The sequence below is a fragment of the Bufo bufo genome, chromosome 4, assembly GCF_905171765.1.
Source record: "Bufo bufo chromosome 4, aBufBuf1.1, whole genome shotgun sequence".
NCBI lineage: Eukaryota > Metazoa > Chordata > Amphibia > Anura > Bufonidae > Bufo > Bufo bufo.
This window is the reverse complement of record NC_053392.1, coordinates 121,501,241-121,521,742: the sequence shown is the minus strand read 5'-3', so window position 1 is coordinate 121,521,742 and position 20,502 is coordinate 121,501,241. Positions and strand designations below refer to the sequence as shown.

The 20,502-nt window shown below is 44.9% G+C and overlaps 1 protein-coding gene across 1 annotated transcript in view; it reads right to left on the bottom strand.

Annotated features, from left to right (window-relative positions):
• Nucleotides 1–19,518, bottom strand: part of DNER (delta/notch like EGF repeat containing) — a 289,215-nt gene extending 269,697 nt beyond the window's left edge. The window contains exon 1 of the mRNA XM_040431006.1: nt 19,294–19,518. Coding sequence (XP_040286940.1) covers nt 19,294–19,416 — 123 coding nt within the window. The 5' untranslated portion in view covers nt 19,417–19,518. The remainder of the gene's footprint in view (nt 1–19,293) is intronic.
• Nucleotides 19,519–20,502: the final 984 nt, after the last annotated feature.

Sequence of the window (20,502 nt, the reverse complement as noted above, 5' to 3'; positions counted from 1 at the left end):
CGTCCTTCTCTCAGAGCGCCTGCACTGAATGACGACCGGTACAGCGCAGGCGCGGGATTTGAGGTTGCAGGCAGGGCCAGCGAGAGGAGGAGAGCGCTCGCTGGCCCTGTCAATCAAGTTGAAAAGGGGCCTTTTTTTTAAACAGAGGATGCGGCGGCTACCAGCAAGTCCGCCGAACTTGCTGGTAGTGAAGAAATTTACAGATAATAAAAGTACGTTTTTTACTGTAATTACTGCACTGCCCGAGGTAAGAGGGGCATATATGGAATCTGCTTACATTAACAAATATAGTAAGTCAAAAACTGAAAATTGGGGGTTGGGGGGTGACAGAAGCCCTTTAAGACAAGGGTTTACATAGACGGCGCATTACACTGTATATATTCAGAAAATACCAATACCAAAGGGGTTTTCCAGCCCCTCTGCCGCCTGATCGGGCTGCTGCAGCTGAGAGAGTCCACTAGAGTCAGCCTAGGCAACTGTCCGATGCCCAGCAAGTACTGTATACATGTCCTGTTCTAATTGCCGCTCCTCACCAGATGTCAGATTATTGGGAAGAGGCGGGCAGGAAACCCCTTATATATACACTTGGGCTATATGCACACAAAAGGACATTTTTTTCACTGATGCCTTTCTGAGAAACGGACATTAAAAATGTACCCATTCAATTGTATGGGGGCAGTCTGTTAGTGAAAAACTGACAAGATAGAACATGTTCTATTTTTTGACGTCTGTTTTTCACTGACAGTGATAAAAACTACTGTGTGAATAACCCCATAGACTACCATTGGGCTTAAAACAGACGTGTTATGGCCGTTAAATGTACATCACATGTCCGTTTTTCACTGTCGTGTGCATGTAGCCTAAGGCTCCAATACATTTGAACCCTGCATTGTAGGTATAAGCTGGCAGAATTTCACACCTTGAATGGAAGGCTGAACGTATGACACTATATAGACATACAGTGGGCTATGTCACCAAAAATTCTATTCATTTTTACTGTAGTCATTTGTATATAATAGCCTGGATATATTGGGTGAATGGGGCTCTATGGATATATATATAGCACCGGGAGCTTTTGCAGTGCGGAAGCCGGACATAACTCACAAACATAATGTGAAAAGAGCCTTATGCCAGTATCTCATTGAGGAAAGGTGGTAAAGGTAAAGGCGGAGTAAGCCCTGTGTACAACATTACTGAGCAAACCCAACAGGAAACTGACGAAAACAGGAAGTTCTTCATGTAAACATCCTGCCAGGATGCAGTGATGCTGAGAATCGGGGAAGAAATGTGCTGACATGAAAAACAGGTATATGGGGCAGAAATATGCACTGTATGAGGAACTCTGGGCAGATAAAAAAATTCATTGTGAAACCAGAGAAACCCTTGGCCACATGGTTAGGTTTCTGCATGCAGTTTTGAAAGCAAAAACCAGGAGTGATTTCTCCATACTTCTGTCAGTGGTCCAGGTCCTGCCTAGATAAACCTGATGCCTTAATTTCTCTTATTCACAAATTGTTTCCCTTCTGTTCTTCAAGGCCTGTTACAGTGGGGAGTGGGTGAAACCCCACACCGTGCGGTGTCAAAGGGTAAAAGGGGATCAGCCTGGCCAAAAGAAGCAATAAGGGAGCAGGTCACCTCCTACAGCATGTCCACACCAACATTAAAGCACACACCACAAAACCACACAGGAACCCAGAACACACCCATAGCTGCAATAAACATGAGACAGGGGAATGTCTAGTAAACATGTTGGACACCAAACACCACCAGACATGTAACACCAAACTAGACAAACAAACACCCTGAACATAACCCACTCCATACAAATAGGGACAGGAAGGGAATGAGACACCGGGATAACATTGATGACCACATGGGTGGCCCTCACTGGACAGATGGAACACCCTGGACTGGAGCAGAGTTCCAGCACCAACCACAGTTGAAGTACCACTGACTCGAGCCAGGAAACCACAGGAGATATAAGCCAAGTGACCACACCCAGTCAGGGAGTTAACCCTTACAGCACCAGACAGAGGGAGGCTACAACTTAAAGGGGAAGTGCACACACAAGCAAACTAAACCACGTAACCACCGGCAACAGCATGCGTGGCAACCATGTCATGGCAATCACTTAGAAGGCCGAGACACTGCCACCGCATGCTCTCACAGCAACACGTTGCCGTGGGCAACCGCAAGTGTGGCAACAGTGTCACAGCGTACACCATAGGCCGTGACAAGGCCAATGTCTGATGGTGCCAGAAAAGCATTCATGATACTCTAACTTTGTAAAATGCTACCTCAGAGAGTAAGGCCTCTTTCACACGTCAGTAAATCATGGATGTGTGTGGTCCATGATCTCTATGGATGCCACACATACCCACTGACTACCCACACATCAGTGGTTATCCACTGACTGTGGGTCCATGGTGATACCACAGAGGCACGCCCTATTTTTGTCCATGATTACAATTCCCCCACACACATTATAGTCTATACAGCCATGAAAACCACGGTCAAAACACAGATGCCATGTTTGTTTAGTCTGTGGCTTTCACGGATTGTTGCTAGGAGATCCTCTGGAAATTCATTTTCAGCCTAGCAGTGTACGTGGAATACGGACAACACACGGAGGGCAAAAAACAGACGCACGGACCAAACACGGTCCCTCTGACAATCATCCCTGTTGGACCTGCAGGCAACAAGAAGGAAACCCTATGAATGTATCTGCTTTGCATACAAAGTCTATAACCATGCGGAGCTCCAGAAGGGGCTGAAATCCTGTCCAAGACTGGAAATGTGGAAATATAAAAGTAGTTGTCTGCGGCTCCGTACAAACACATTTGGAGCAGAAATGAGCTCTAAATAATGCATTTGCCCATTTCCCATTACTCTGCTCCTATTCTTTCCGCTTCCCTTATGATTTCTGCTGTACGTGGAACAGATGCCTCTCATCAGGTTGTAAATACGTGTGTTTAGTCCTAATATGTTTTTTGGCTGCCATCAGTAAGATCTGTTCTACCTGGGGTAACATTTTCCTATCCATGACTTGCTTGTGCTTATCGTCTGAGTAATGAAATATCACTGCCGTTTCGCACATTGTGCCTGTAAAACCTCAGCGTTTGCTCATACTGCCATAGGAAACTTTTAAAATCTGCATCTGACAGACCTCACGAGGGAGACTTCTGAACATGAAGCAGAATACGTATTTAGTACAAGCTCATTGCTCCTGAGCTAACAAACTATAACAGTACGGCCACACGTTCAGGTTTCCTGATGCCGTTTTGGAAGCCAAAACCAGGAGTGAGTTAAAAAAAGAGAAGGTCCTTTATACTTTATCTGCTGTCATGATCCACTCCTGACCTTGAAATATAATATTTCAAATGACCCTCTGTACCCAGGAGGTCAAAATTGGTATTTCAATATCAACATAGTAGCTCCATTTCCCCTGAAGACGCCGCATCTAGCGGTGAAACATGTCGGGGGAGCTGCATCTTTAATACTTTTAAAAATTATGGTAGGGCAAACAACGGAATAGGAAGACGGCGGTCTGCAGACACCGAGCATACCTGATTACATGACAGGGGCAGTGTAGATAGAAAAGTGCTAACAGCACAAATGGGCCAGATACAATCCAAAGAAGCAATTTCTATAGGGTAATCAGCTAATAGAGTGCAGTCTAGATGACAGAATGCCTGGTGTCGGCCAACATTGCAGACATAAATTATGGTGATATAGGTTATATCATTATATAGACTGCACTCCGCTCTCAGAGAGATACAGTACAGACCAAAAGTTTGGACACACCTTCTCATTCAAAGAGTTTTCTTTATTTTCATGACTATGAAAATTGTAGATTCACACTGAAGGCATCAAAACTATGAATTAACACATGTGGAATTATATACATAACAAACAAGTGTGAAACAACTGAAAATATGTCATATTCTAGGTTCTTCAAAGTAGCCACCTTTTGCTTTGATTACTGCTTTGCACACTCTTGGCATTCTCTTGATGCGCAGGCCGTCTTCTTCTTTGATGACCTGGGAGGAAAAGGACCTTTGGTGACATCACTGCGCTCATCACATGGTCCATCACATGATCCATCACCATGGTGATGGATTATGTGACGGACCATGTGATGAGCGCAGTCACGTCACCACAGGTCCTTTTCCTCCTGCACAGCAAGGAAGAAGACAGAAGAGAAGCCGGGCTGCGCAAACAAGTGGATGAGGTGAGTAAAAAATTGTTATTTTATTTTGTAACCCCTCCATCCCTATTTTACTAAGCATTTTGTATTAAGAATGCTATTATTTTCCCTTATAACCATGTTATAAGGGAAAATAATAAAATCTACACAACACCTAACCCAAACCTGAACTTCTGTGAAGAAGTCCGGGTTCGGGTCTGGGTATCAAACATGCTGATTTTTCTCACGCGCGTGCAAAACGCATTAAAACGCTTTGCACTTGCGCAGAAAAATCGTGCATTTTCCCGCGACGCACCCGCCTCATATCCGGCCCTCACCTGCGACGCCCGTGTGAAAGAGGCCGTACAATTTAACCTTTTAAAGCTATGGTCAAAATTTTAGAATTCTAGCTTCCTATAGTCCTGTCAACATGGCACTTTTTAGATGTCACTTCTTTGGCATATCTTTAATAATAAATGGCTCCAAATATTTAATTGAAAAGTAATATTACACAAAAGGAACCTTAAAATAAGAAATTATTACTGCATCTATCAGAATACGTATGGCTTATGCTTTGTAAAACCGCCAAGTGCATATGTCCAATATATACATAGTCCCCCACTGACCTGACCGAGGCCTAAAGAGTGTCCCTTTGATCTCCATCAGGTCAGCATACGTTAGTACACATCTGTAGAGAAAAGCGCCGTTGTCTACATTATTCTATACAGCGGCATGGTATGTTTATTTTTAAGGGGTTTTCTGGGATATTAATATTGATGACTTATCCCCAGGATAGGTCATAACTGTCAGATCGGCGGGGGTCCGGCACCTCTGCCAATCAGCTGGTTGAAGAGAAGGCCTCTCTCCCTGCGTTCGCAGCCTTCACTACATTGTTTACCTGCTCGCCGTCGACATCGCAGTCTTGAGCAAGAAGCCGTCCCATTCACCTCTACGGGACGGCTCTCTAGTAGTCAAGTCCCATAGAAGTGACTTTACACCGCTGCGATGTGGACGGCGAGCAGGTAAACAATGAAGGGAAGGGTTACAGGGAGTGCGGCCTTCTCTTCAAACAGCCAGGTGTCTGACCCCCACCGATCTGATATTGATGACCTATGCTGAGGATCTGTTATCAATTATAAAATCCCAGAAAACCTATGAGTGATAGTGACGTAGGCCACTGCTTGCATATAGGCATCTGTCAGATCCTCCTGACGTATACCTCTGACATACACGGCAGTGTGAATGTACCCTTATCCAACATCACCCATCAGTTTGAGCCAAACATTTAGGGGGTCATTTACAACAGATATACGCCACTTTATGGAGTACATCAGCCGCAGATTGCAGGCCGGTCTCATTTATCATTCTCTACACCTGTTTTAGGCATAGAAAATAGTCTAAATCTACGCCTTTGACAACTTCAACAATTTTATAACAGGAATCCGAAGTTGGCATCGGTACCGAGGAACCAACCAGTACCAAAGCCACTTTGGATTCCTGTTTTAAAATGTTTTTTTAAAGTTGTAGAATCGAAGGCCAAAGTTATTCACGAGACTTCGGACTTAAAGAATATTTGCCTCCGCAGAGCCCATACATTTTAATGCTGTGTGGAGACAGGTACAACATTAAAACAAAGTTGGGGAACGAATCGACTTCGGATCTTGGATCTGAATCGCGATTCGCTCACCGCCGTAACCATGGAAACCAGCAGTGTACAATGTGATGGAAAAATGAATCCAGCCAGCAAAGGAAGCAATATGGACAATCACAATACATTAGTAAGTGCCTTGTATTAACTTTCTCTACATGATAAATGCCACCTACTGAAGTGAGACGACCCCTTTAAAGGAGCGGTGGTCACATATGTGCACTATAGTTCTATACCCACAAGGGAATGAACAGTGGGGGTGCCAGCAGTCGTACTTCCTTTGGATAAGTGTTGTTTGTGGGCTAACCCCTTTAAGAAAAATACCACTTTAAGATGCTTCCAGACAGATGTAGACAGCCGTAAGAAAAGTCATTCACGTCTCTACAATTAAGGAAATCGAATCACTTGCGTAGCACGGTATTTTTACATTTGACGAGCAGAAGATGTGCTCCGTGTATTAAGTCAGAGAATATAGCTTTGTGTTTAAAATAATCTTCATTGTGTGATCTGAGAGATTTTCAGGAAACAGGTGGGAAATTACATCTCTTCACTCAGCCGCCCTGTCACAACTAATCAGAGGAGGCCCCCAAACACTTATTCCAAGGAGATGTGGAGCCGCTCCCGCTCCCGCCTGGGTTTCGTTAAATTGTCATTTCCATTAGATTGTAATTAAAAATAAGTCATGTGCAATTACTCTTCCAGACGTATGGCAGAGAAGAAAAAAAACAACTACAAAATGCAAACTATTAGGCATCCAAAGAGAACGCCGCTCTGAGCATGATGGAAGGCCCAACCCAAGGCGCAGGAAGGAACCATTTTGGGCATTCAATCTATATTCATTAGACCCAGTCTATCAATTCGTTAAAATCTAGCGGCAATACAGGGGCGTACAGAACACATTTTTGAGACAGACTCATGAATATTCACTATGAACACATTCAGCTAGATTTACTATTACTATTAGGGCTCGTTCACACGACCATTGGTGTCCCGTTCCCATATTGCGGACCACATTTGCAGATCCGCAATACACGGGCACCGTTCTGTTGTCATTCCGCATCACGAATGCGGACCCATTCATGTGCTTCCGGAGATGCGGAACGGAAGCACATGCTCTATCTAGAACATGCTCTATCTTTTTGCGGGACGGAGGGATCGCGGACCCATTTAAGTGAATGGGTCTGCGATCCCCATGCGCCTGCCCCACGGAAGGTGCCCGTGCACTGCAGACCACAATTTGCGGTTCACAGCACGGGCACGGGACACCAACGGTCGTGTGAACGAGCCCTTACTTTTGGAAATGTGCCAGATTTCAGGTGCAGACCACATTTATTAAAGAACACCTCTCCCCTCTCTGGATATGTCTGCTGTGGTAACTACTTGTTTTCCCCATGTAATAACAATTCTGGAGCATCTATGTTGTACTATTCCTCTATTATTCCTTCTAGAAGTTTATGAATGAATTGCTAGCAGTCGGCAGTGAAGGTCCAGATGGGTGTTACCAGTTGGGGGGGGGTGTCCCTGCACAGTCTGTCACTGACAGCACTGGTAGTGGCAGAGAGAGTTCTTTTTAACAGGGATGCCGATGAGGAACAGATGACACTCAGTGGCATCCGTTTTAATGGCGCTTTTCCAGCACATACGGTAAATGGACAATCAAAACGCTATGTGAAAATATAGGAGAAGCCAGCCCAGCAGGCATGGACACATGGGCTCATCTGATCATAATTACCAACATTTTAATTGGTAAATTCAGGGCAAAAAAGGCCCGTCATGGGAATGCCCCCAAACCCACTGGGATGCCTACTTTAGGGGGGGTCTGATGTTAGTCCCATCCATTTTCAGCCTGGGACAGCCTGAGCTTGACAGGACTATCTCTGAAAATGCAAATTAGGGACAGTCCATGCAAATTCAGGAGTCATGTGATGCTATGCTGAGGCATCATGGGATTGGTAGCATAGCCCAGGATAGGAGAGAGCAGAATAAAACCTAAGAAATATATAAGTACATACATAAAAAAGGCAGGCGTCTGATGGAGGTTTACGTGGAGTTGGGCACATTCTGATGAAATCTCAGAAATGCCATAACCTCATTTGTACTGGCACATGAAGCACCAAAATCCTGTATACTTACCTCAGCACCCATGCTAAAGCCCACCCTTCCTACGCTGCACAAGGGTACCCTGTGTACACACTGAAAGTGGCGGTCACAATGTCCATGGCTCCCAAGATGGCAGCGATTTAACCAAGTGACCGTCTCCCCAGCTGAATCCTCATATATCTGGTGCATATACAGATACAGGCTGCAGAATCTGCCTTATTCCAGGAGGAGTGGAGGATGAGAGTTGTAGTGTCTCTGGCTGCAACACATACATCACAGTGGTAAGCCTCAAACCGATGCTTCCTAGGGCCGGGGCCGTGACAGGAGGGCACAACCTTTCTTCCCTCCAGGCACACTTGATGTTGGGGCTCATGCTTGATAGTAGTTGAGATACCCTTGTCATTAAGGTCCATGTGCAGTGGCCGACGAATGGTGCTGGAGTATGTAAACCAGAAAACAGACAAGTGCAGAATGGGAGTTGTTGTACATCCAACAGTAACAAGACACAGTTCCAAACAATTCACAGTGCAAATCTTCCCTGCTAGTGATGTAGGAATATAGGCAATGATGGGGGTTGTAGCACTCCATCTCTCTATATTTCCAAAGTCTCCCCCTACAGAATCTAAGGCTGGCAATAAGGCTCTCACAAAAATGTCTGTAATTCTCAGCTAAGGGGTACAGGATTAAGAAACAACTCGCCAAGACCATATCAAATTGTGAAGGATGTATTTGAAATTTCCCTCTCACTGCAGTAAAGTCTATCAGCCTTAAACAGCAAATACCTTACTGACGGACTCCGTTGCTCGACCATGCAGATTTTGGACCTTCTAGTTCTTTCTTTCTCTGGAGTACTGTAAAGTAGAGGTGCTTTCTTGATGCAGATATCTCAGAGATAGTGATTCTCTGAGACATAGGCCTAGTCTTCTAGAGTCAGGATTGTTAACCCTGACTTATCCATACAAAACCATGGGGTTGCAATACATCAGAACATTTAATAACATTAAAATGAGAAGAAACAATTCTGCAACTACCCTATTCTGGGTAACTGCAAGGCTCTCAGCACCTGCAGAGAAAAGGAGGCAGTCCCATGGGTGAATGACAAGGCTGCCGCCATCTTGGGTGCTGTGGATGCTGCCAGCGTTTGCAAAGGATACCCATGTGCAGTGTGGGGGGGGGGAGCTCCAGAATGCATGCTGGGTTAAGGCTGCTGTGTTTTAGCATGTCATATGGCATATTATTCATCAGGTTATGGCATTTATGAAATTTTGTTAGATAGTGGCAAACCCCTTTAAGCGTTTCAGAAAAAGTAAGTTAGTTGTTATAATGATAATTTTCCCTTCTGTACACAAAGCTCCACTGGTCCCAGGTCAAGGGGTTGGCAGTGTAGGTGGCTGCCTAGGGTACCATTTTGCAATTTATGGATTGTTTTTAAACAGTATGCTTGTCCATCCAAAAACTATTAGGGACTGTGGGGCCACGTTCTGAAATACTTGCCTTGGGCACCAAAACAGTAGCAGAACATCACATGGCTTCTACAGTTGCAATAGTTAGAGTACATGCACTCATTCAGGATTCATGTGCGGAGAATCCGCACTGAAATCCGCAGGTGTTTGCAGGCAAATCTGTGCGGTCAATCCGCATCAATTGGTGCGGATTTGCGTGCGGATTCGGTGCGGAGTTCCCGCATGCGGATTTTACTAAGTGAATGAAGAAAATCTGGTCAGGAAAAATAAAATAAATTGACATGCTGCGGATGTTAAATCCGCACCCCAGGTCTAAATCCGTGTGGAAAAAAAATCAGCATTGTGTGCATTGAGAATTTCAAATTCTCATAGAATACAATGTACATGACCTACGGTGCGGATTTTCCGCACGCAATCCTGATCGTGTGCATTTAGCCTTACTGTTCCTTATTCATCCATCTTGAAAGGTTTTAGCTTCTTGCTCACACTTAAGAAAAGCTCCGCTAGGAGCCAACATTGATCAGGATCTGTGCTCAAAGGAAGAAGCTTTTTTTTTTCAACTCCGGGTTCTGCTGCTCTCTTTTCATTTAATATGTATGCACCAATTATCGTCATGAGACGTCATTACTGGTTGTATTGTATGGAAAGAAACATTACGTCTCATGCCGCCTTACAAAACACACGGATGATCAGGTAGAAAGGTCACTCTGTGGCTAGAAATTGACGAAGTGACTGGGAGAAGGTGGGAGCTGCTTTATAGCCGATAGGCTGGAGGGAGGCAGTGGGAGGACATTCGATCAATAAGAAGAACAGAGGTAAGAGAAGGGGGTATGAGAGAGGAGAGGGGCATCCATGAGATTAGCAAACGTGCTCAGAGAAGGAAGCATCAGACTGCGCTTACAAAGCAGATTTCTCCAGGCTAGGTCAAATAAAGAAGCCACATCCAAGAGGCTGGAGCCATGTCTGAGTGTGAAATTAACATCAGCCGGGCAAATAATACCAGGAGCCTCATCGGAGTAGGGTATAATCAAGTCTTTACGTCTGTACTGCGCTGACATGGATAGAAGACAGAAATATCCTCCATCTCCAGGGGACGTTGCTCTACTCCCCAGCTACCCGTGTAAGATCTGCAGGACTGGTACCTTTCATCCTACTCATCTCAGACTGGATCCTAACTGTACCAGGCAGCTTGTCATAAAGCCACAGCTCTTATGTGCTTCTATAAATAGACTCGTCCAGGACCTCGTGGATGCTATAGACCATCATCAAGGTCAGCAGAACTCTCTGCTTCCTTATTAGACAAGCACAGATGTTACTTATGTGCAGACTAAATCTATTGTCACCTTGTGGTGATTAAAGGGGTATTGTCATCTGGACATTTAAGGCATATGCACAGGAACCCACAGGGCCCACCTCTGGGAACCCGCTCCTATATTGAACCCCTGGGAATGGAGAGGTGGCTGGTGGGCGTTGCTCTCTCCATTCATTTCTATGGGACATCTGAAAATAGCTGAACACACTTACCTGGCTATTTTTGGAACTCACCTAGAAGTAAATAGGGGCACCTATGCTTGCATGGCAATCTCTTTTCCTAGCAGCACAAGACAGGGCCCCATTCTTCGGATAGGAGCAGGTCCCCATCTGTCAGACATTTATAGCACATCTTATATATTTAAGCCACAAGTGTCCAGATGGACAACCCCTTTAACCACCACAAGGTGGTATGGCCTTTTCCACTCCCCAGAATGGTGGCAGTATATAGGGCACTAGCATAGTCATGAATGGAGTCAAGGGTCATCATCAGGAGAGCGGTCAGAATGCAACAGGCCAAAGGATAAGACGGGGATCAGAAGATAGCCGGGGTCAGAATGTAAAAATATTGTTAGAGGTACTAGATTTCTAGATCCAACAAATGATTTTGCCATATTACTTAATATAGGTCAACTGGCATTCATCTTATAGAGGTTTTGTCTTTCTCTGGATCAACACAGTACAATTATAGGTTGGACTTGATGGACCTGTGTAGTTTTCCAACCATACCAGCTATGTACCTAATGTAAGGAGAAGAACAATAGGTAACAGGTGAACAAACCAAAAGGACAGGTAGGAATGTAATCCAGATACTAGGCCAATATGACAGACAGAACCAAAATCAGGAGCCAAAACAGAGTCAAAATACACAGGAACAATAACCAACGTATAGTATCTTAATCTGCAAGCTACATGGTTCTGCTGAAGTACCCTTTATCTAGACCAGCAGGGCCGGACATCATCACCATGTAGACTAGAAGGAGAGTTGTAGCCTGATTCAGGAGGACTGCAGCAAAGGGAAGGAGGTATCACCACCTACCACCTGGACGTGGCTGTCAGCAGGAGCCACAGCCAGTCTCTTGCTCCCCAGCAGTCTTTGTGTCTGGCGCTGAAGCAATGAAGCCCCCGACTACCCGTGTGATCACTGTTGGCAACCATTGCCCTCAGTGGTTATATCATCACGGCAGAGAGATGCCGTGCCAGACTACCCTGGCATGTCATCTCCATACATCCCCAAATATGTCATAGTCATCTTCCCCAAATATGACACAACCTGAGAAAGGTCCGAGGTGGACTGAAATTTTGTTCATTAGTCTGGATTTAATATGGACGCTCTCTATTAGGATAGATTATATGTGGTGTCACCATATGTCGTGATAGCTATAGGTAACTTTGGGTGTGGAGTGAGCTCCTCTCCTGCAGGAAGAAGATGCCTGTCCAGTTCTTTGCCATACGGTCACTTTAAGACAGGAAAATGTTAGAGAGGCAGTATATTCAAAAAAGTGCCTCAGTCCAAATCTTGAAGGGTGCACATACAATCAAACAAATATGTCCTCTTAATACAAATATGAAGAAACAAAAAAAATATATAAACTAAAATTTTCAGCAAGTAAAAAACAAAAACCTTTGAAATTGGAAAGTATACAGTATGTTAAACCCATAGTGATGGTAATTATAGCCTCATAAGATATGGGTTCCTCGCATCTCACAAGCTCAAAGTTTGACATGTTACTACAAAAAGGAATGAACTATCACAACCTGCAGATATTCATCTGAAGGTATCACGAGGACGTGAAGAAATGATTTGGCTCAGAAACGTGCTGCTTATTTTTCTATGGGTTCAATGGATTGTGACCATACACATGGCCGATACCCCTATCCTCAAAACTGGAGGGAAACACAGCTCGAAAGTCCAACATTTATGGTATTTGAAATTGATGTGCCATTTGTGGAAAAGGTCCTTTAGAGGCCACTTAGGATTTGGCACAATGATTGGTCCATTTCCATGATCGTTCAAGTCCCAGCTGCCAGGCCCCACAAAACGTACATGGATAATGCACAAGGTGATGTCACTGTACAAGGATAATGCACAAGGTGGTACCACAGTATAAAGATAATGCACAAACCAATGTCACAGTACGAGGATAATATGCAATGTGATGTCTCAGTACAGGGATAAAGCACAAGTGAAGTAACAGCACGGGGATAAAGCACAAGTGATGTCACAGGACAAATATAATGCAATTTCACTGTAAAAGTATAACATGCAATGTGATGTCACAGGACAGGGATCACGCACAAGTGATGTCACAGGACAGGGATAACGCACAAGTGATGTCACAGGACAGGGATAACGCACAAGTGATGTCACAGGACAGGGATAACGCACAAGTGATGTCACAGGACAGGGATAACGCACAAGTGATGTCACAGGACAGGGATAACGCACAAGTGATGTCACAGGACAGGGATAACGCACAAGTGATGTCACAGGACAGGGATACAGCACAAGTGATGTCACAGGACAGGGATAACGCACAAGTGATGTCACAGGACAGGGATAACGCACAAGTGATGTCACAGGACAGGGATAAAGCACAAGTGATGTCACAGGACAGGGATAAAGCACAAGTGATGTCACAGGACAGGGATAAAGCACAAGTGATGTCACAGGACAGGGATAAAGCACAAGTGATGTCACAGGACAGGGATAAAGCACAAGTGATGTCACAGGACAGGGATAAAGCACAAGTGATGTCACAGAACAGGGATAAAGCACAAGTGATGTCACAGGACAGGGATAAAGCACAAGTGATGTCACAGGACAGGGATAAAGCACAAGTGATGTCACAGGACAGGGATAAAGCACAAGTGATGTCACAGGACAGGGATAAAGCACAAGTGATGTCACAGAACAGGGATAAAGCACAAGTGATGTCACAGGACAGGGATAAAGCACAAGTGATGTCACAGGACAGGGATAAAGCACAAGTGATGTCACAGGACAGGGATAAAGCACAAGTGATGTCACAGGACAAATATAATGCAATTTCACTGTAAAAGTATAACATGCAATGTGATGTCACAGGACAGGGATCACGCACAAGTGATGTCACAGGACAGGGATCACGCACAAGTGATGTCACAGGACAGGGATAACGCACAAGTGATGTCACAGGACAGGGATAACGCACAAGTGATGTCACAGGACAGGGATAACGCACAAGTGATGTCACAGGACAGGGATAACGCACAAGTGATGTCACAGGACAGGGATAACGCACAAGTGATGTCACAGGACAGGGATAACGCACAAGTGATGTCACAGGACAGGGATAACGCACAAGTGATGTCACAGGACAGGGATAACGCACAAGTGATGTCACAGAACAGGGATAACGCACAAGTGATGTCACAGGACAGGGATAAAGCACAAGTGATGTCACAGGACAGGGATAAAGCACAAGTGATGTCACAGAACAGGGATAAAGCACAAGTGATGTCACAGGACAGGGATAAAGCACAAGTGATGTCACAGGACAGGGATAAAGCACAAGTGATGTCACAGGACAGGGATAAAGCACAAGTGATGTCACAGAACAGGGATAAAGCACAAGTGATGTCACAGGACAGGGATAAAGCACAAGTGATGTCACAGGACAGGGATAAAGCACAAGTGATGTCACAGGACAGGGATAAAGCACAAGTGATGTCACAGGACAGGGATTAAGCACAAGTGATGTCACAGGACAGGGATTAAGCACAAGTGATGTCACAGGACAGGTCACAGCACTGAGTTAATACACATAGTACTCTCACAATAACAGCAGAAAGCTCATGTACATAGTGATGTCACTGGTGCGGTAATGTGTGAGTTATTACACGGCTCTGGGTAATTCACATAGAGATGTCCCAGCATAGAGATAATACACTCTGTCATGTCACAATGCAAGGATAATCGAATGTATAACTGTGTTGTCAAACTACAGAGATAAAGAACACAGTGTTATCACAGTACAGGCGCCATGCACATGGTGATATCACAACACGACGCTATCACAGCAAGAATGCAAAAAGTAAGAAGATGGCATAATGCGCAAAGCAGAGGAGCAACCAGAAACTATGGGGTCCATAGCAAAAGACTGAATAGCGCTCTATTCTATTCAGATTGGACAACTTAGAGGATGGGTCAAATAGTAGGTGTATGACTGCTACCCTGGTACTTACCCCCCACTATGGGTTGTCTAGGGCTTGATTGCATTTATTAAAGGTGTTGTCTCACTTCAGCAAGTGGCATTTATAATGTAGAGAAAGTTCAAGACACTTACTAATGTATTGTGATTGTCCACATTGCCTTCTTTGCTGGCTGGATTCATTTTTCCATCAGCGGTGGCTGTGCTTATACACTATGGGAAAAATGTCCGACCTCTCTGGTGGCCGGGACCATGGTAGCCCACATAGGCTGGTGTTTTTTTTTTATAGTGTTCAAGCACGACCACCACTGCTGGATTGGTAGGTGGTCATAACCATGGAAATGAGCAGTGTATAATGTGATGGAAAAACGAATAAAGCCAGCGAAGGAAGCAATATGGACAATCATAATACATTAGCAAGTGGCTTGTATTAATGTTCTCTACATGATAAATGTAATTTGCTGAAGTGAGACAACCCCTGAAAAAAATTCCTTCCCGACTCCAATCAGGCAATCAGAATAACTCCCTGGATCAACGACCCCTCTCTAGTAGCCATAGCCTGTAATATTATTACACTCCAGAAATACATCCAGGCCCTTCTTGAATTCCTTTATTGTACTCACCATCACCACCTCCTCAGGCAGAGAGTTCCATAGTCTCACTGCTCTTACCGTAAAGAATCCTCTTCTATGTTTGTGTACAAACCTTCTTTCCTCCAGACGCAGAGGATGTCCCCTCGTCACAGTCACAATCCTGGGGATAAATAGATGATGGGAGAGATCTCTGTACTGACCCCTGATATATTTATACATAGTAATTAGATCTCCCCTCAGTCGTCTTTTTTCTAAAGTGAATAACCCTAATGTTGATAATCTTTCAGGGTACTGTAGTTGCCCCATTCCAGTTATTACTTTAGTTGCCCTCCTCTGGACCCTCTCCAGCTCTGCTATGTCTGCCTTGTTCACAGGAGCCCAGAACTGTACACAGTACTCCATGTGTGGTCTGACTAGTGATTTGTAAAGTGGTAGGACTATGTTCATATCACGGGAATCTATGCCCCTTCTGATGCAACCCATTATCTTATTGGCCTTGGCAGCAGCTGCCTGACATTGGTTTCTACAGCTTAGTTTGCTGTTCACCAAAATACCTAGGTCCTTTTCCATGTCAGTGTTACCTAGTGTTTTACCATTTAGTATGGACGGGTGACTTGCATTATTCCTTCCCATGTGCATAACTTTACATTTGTCAGTGTTAAACCTCATCTGCCACTTCTCTGCCCAAGCCTCCAATCTATCCAGATCGCTCTGTAGTAGTATACTGTCCTCTTCAGTGTTAATTACTTTACACAGTTTAGTGTCATCTGCGAAAATTGATATTTTACTATGCAAGCCTTCTACAAGATCATTAATAATCATTGAGCCAGTTACCCACATACAGATGTTTTCTCCCAGTCCGAGCATTCTCATTTTATATACTAACCTTTTATGCGGTACAGTGTCAAATGCTTTGGAGAAGTCCAGATATACGACATCCATTGATTCGCCGCTGTCAAGTCTAGAACTTACCTCCTCATAGAAACTGATTAAATTAGTCTGACATGACCGATCCCTCATGAAGCCATGCTGATATGGTGTTATTTGCTAATTTTCATTGAGGTACTCCAAGATAGCATCTCTTAGAAAACCTTCAAACAGTTTACCCACGACAGATGTTAAACTTACCGGCCTATAGTTTCCAGGCTCTGTTTTTGGACCCTTTTTGAATATTGGCACCACATTTGCTATGCGCCAATCCTGTGTAATAGAGTCCTTAAATCACAACACCATTAGTACGACGTTATAATCTGAGGGTGAAGTGACATTTAGCGTAAAGCCATTTCCAAGAACTTGGTGGAACATTCCAGAAGAATTCATTAAGATTATTCCTCATGTTATAGGAGTCTTTTATTGTTATTGCAGCACAGCTGTCAGATGCAAGTTCAATTTATCAGAGATTTTACCCCAGTTTTTGGGAGAACTGGGTTAGCGGATTAAAGGGTGGTCCAGCCATTTTTTATACCGACTCACGTCTGCCAAGAACACATCGAATAAGGAACACTTCACCTTCCCCCTCCCCTGCTGCTCCCGTCTCGACACTCACGGGGTCCCATGCTGACACTCTTGACATGCAGGAAATGCCCGCTTGGCCAATCGCTTTCTGCAGCACTGCCCAGTCATTTCCAGGCTTTCACTGTGCGCCAAGATGGGGCCAAGAGGTGGAAACCAGTAAGAATCAAAGCGGGAGCGGTCTGGGAATGTTTAGATGAATATACCTTATTTTACGTCAAGCTGCACCAGAACATTCTCAGCGGTCGGACAACCCCTTCAACGGACCTTTTGAGATAAAAGGTCATCTGAGATGTTCCCTGCATCACTGCCCAGAAGGTGAAAAGCCTCCTCCAGTCTCCATGAGCCTCGGGTCGACTTTAACCAGAATTTACAATACTGGCTCCGCCGAAGCTCTGTTCACATGTGCAATACGGTTTCTGCTTTTTTTTATATAGATCTTCTTATATTGGTCCATTTTCATTGACATTTAACAAAAGACAAATTATGAATGTCAACACTTCCCAGGACCCCCCCCCCCCGGTACATGACTGTCCAGCACCCAAAATCCATAAAAATCTGTAAAATTTTATTGGATCATCTAAAAACAAATAACGTAGTACACTGCACCTCCAACACGTTTCAGGTCTGAGCAGAAAAATGCTCATGGCGTGTCGGACTACAACCAGCATATCATACCACCAATGAATGGTAGCAGGGCAGGTCCCTGAGGTGGCACTGTACACCGGATGGTAACCGCGGAGTGTTTCGGCAGGCACCCCATTTGCTACTGGACCTGTGCAGGACTCCCCTCTCCAAAGGGGTAAGGAAATGGGCCATGGGTCATGAAAAGACCGTGGAGGTTGAAACAAACATCAAGTCCTTACTGGTCTTTACTATGGAGCCCCCTTTCTTCTACCATTAAGACTGGTGTCATGTCACTGTTTATTATGGACATGTGCACCAGGGGCATCCATATAAACATCAAAATGGGCACCTCTCACCCTGCTAATGCCCCACTGGTGACGTGCCAGCCGCAGGAGCTGCCTCTGTGTTATAGTCGCTGTATACTGTATGAAGGTGCGCCGTATACTGATATCCAGCTTAACCCATATCAGTCTCCTGACAGTGTGTGAGCCATGGCTGATAACAGAGGGCGAGCATAAGAAATCTCAATGCCGTGACTCCAGCAGGCACATCGCTCCGACCCACAGGCCACTATGGTGACAGAACCTAATGACCTAAAGGCACTACACAATTCCATTAAAATGAGACAGAGCGCGACACGTGACCCGTGATGTAAGCTGCGTGATTCAATCACAGGTGCATGACTAAGCCCTTCATTCACACATCTGACCCACGTGACGGAATAACGGTATTTTTTGCACAGGCACAGACCCTGGTGCCACCGATGCATTACCTAACGTGTAAAACCACAGTCACTGCTGACTCAATAAGAAGGGCATAAGAAGGCAAACACGGCTCTTATAGTTATCTATAGCCCAATAGTCACCCTCCAAATCCATAGAAATCTATACATTTCATTCCGTCTCCAGGGATGGTAGGCCATGTAGTACAGAAGTACAACCTCCACCGGAGACACCAGTCTGCTGAACAAAGCACCAGTGATCTGCAGCCAACATATCAGCCGGGAATGGAAGAGAAGTGCCGCACATGAGCAGCTACCGTCTAGAGACAGACTGACTGATGGATGGGAGATAGATAGATAGATAGATGATAGATAGATAGATAGATAGATAGATAGATAGATAGATAGATATGAGATAGATAGATAGATGATAGATAGATAGATAGATATGAGATAGATAGATAGGAGATAGATAGATAGATGATAGATAGATAGATAGATAGATAGATGATAGATAGATAGATAGATAATAGGAGATAGATAGATTGATTGATTGATAGATAGATAATGGATAGATAGAGATAGATATTATATATAGATAAATAAAAGATAGATACTAGATATGAAATTGATAGATAGATAATCGATATAGATAGATACTAGATATGAAATAGATAAATAGATAGATAATAGATATAAGACAGATATGAGGTACATGACAGACAGGTAGGTAGGTGGCTGTAGGTGATCCCTCACATGGGGCACACCGTTCCCCGTGACATTGCATGTAGTAGGTGACATTCAGACATGACACTGTGGGGTCTGCGCTGATACTGACTGCACATGTATGACCCCCATCAGCACAGGGGTGGCCCCTGCCCGCTGACATGCCTTCTACATGCATGTGCCGTCCAGTGCCCCCTGCCCCGCGTCCATTACCTGCGTGTCGCACGCTTCTCCCCCGCACGGATCCCCGGGGAGATCTGAAGAGACCAGAAGAAGAGCGGAGAGAAGAAGGAAGAAAAGCTGGGGCACAAGAGCGGGAGACCACGGAGGAGGCATGGGGAAGGGCGGCTGCTGATTCCGCTGCTGTCCTGGAACTGTCCGCTGCTTCTGGTACCCGCTCCCGGCTCTGGATGCTGCGATCACTGAGCTGCAACCAGCCGGCTCCTGTTACTATAACAACCGCTGACTGACGGGCAGGAAAGCGGGGAGGGAGGTGAACACTTGGAGGCGGGGACAGGGGGATAACGGGGGTGGCAGGGAGAGGGATGGGGGGAGCAGCAGGCTGCCTGTGCACTACCTGAGCGAAGTCCAATCAGATAACAGCTTACATGTTTTAAGCACTGAGAAAATACAAGCTGCCTTCTGATTGGTTGCAATGGAGAACACCTCCAGGTTTCCACTGAGCTTCTGTCAGCAGTTCAGACTTAACAAAATACAACACTAAGCTTTCCATCAAAGAGTGGAACCCAGCATACCCGTCATAAGTCAGGGGGCCCCGTTGGGCACATTTGGTATCTGTTGTACTAAAGATAGGGCACAGTGCTGTGATTTCCATTATAAGGCCTCTTGTACACAACCCCATTCTTCTTCAGGGTGTTCTCACACTGCATGGTTGCCAACAGTCCTACATTTGTCAGGATTGTCCATCATTTTCAGAGACAGGCCCAGCAAATTTCTCTGCCTGAAAATGGGCTGAGCTTATGTTAGCCCCATCCGTAAAAAGGTGTTCCCAGATTGGTTGGTGCTGTCACCGTAATAGGGCTTATATGCCCCAAATTTACCAACTACAATATTGGTTAGTATGATACTGTGTGAGCGCATACTGACCCTTACAAGTCAGTATTACCATGAACACCTGTTGTTTTTTTTTTCATGCATCCATGTACTCGATCCAAAAATGCGGCCACCGGCCTGGTACATAGGTACCTGCCTTATTAAACACCGGGATCATCAGTTCTTTATGTACCCGGCTCAGGAAGAGGGCTCAAGCAACCCCCTCAAGTAACCAGTGGGTGTGAACGCACAGTGCCAACTAACCAGTTTGGCTTTGGGCTAAACTTAAGGGCGTTATCTTGGCGGTTCACTGGTATCCACCCTTTATCCCCCGAGTAGGGATCTGGACTTCGGCGCAAGGAATCAACC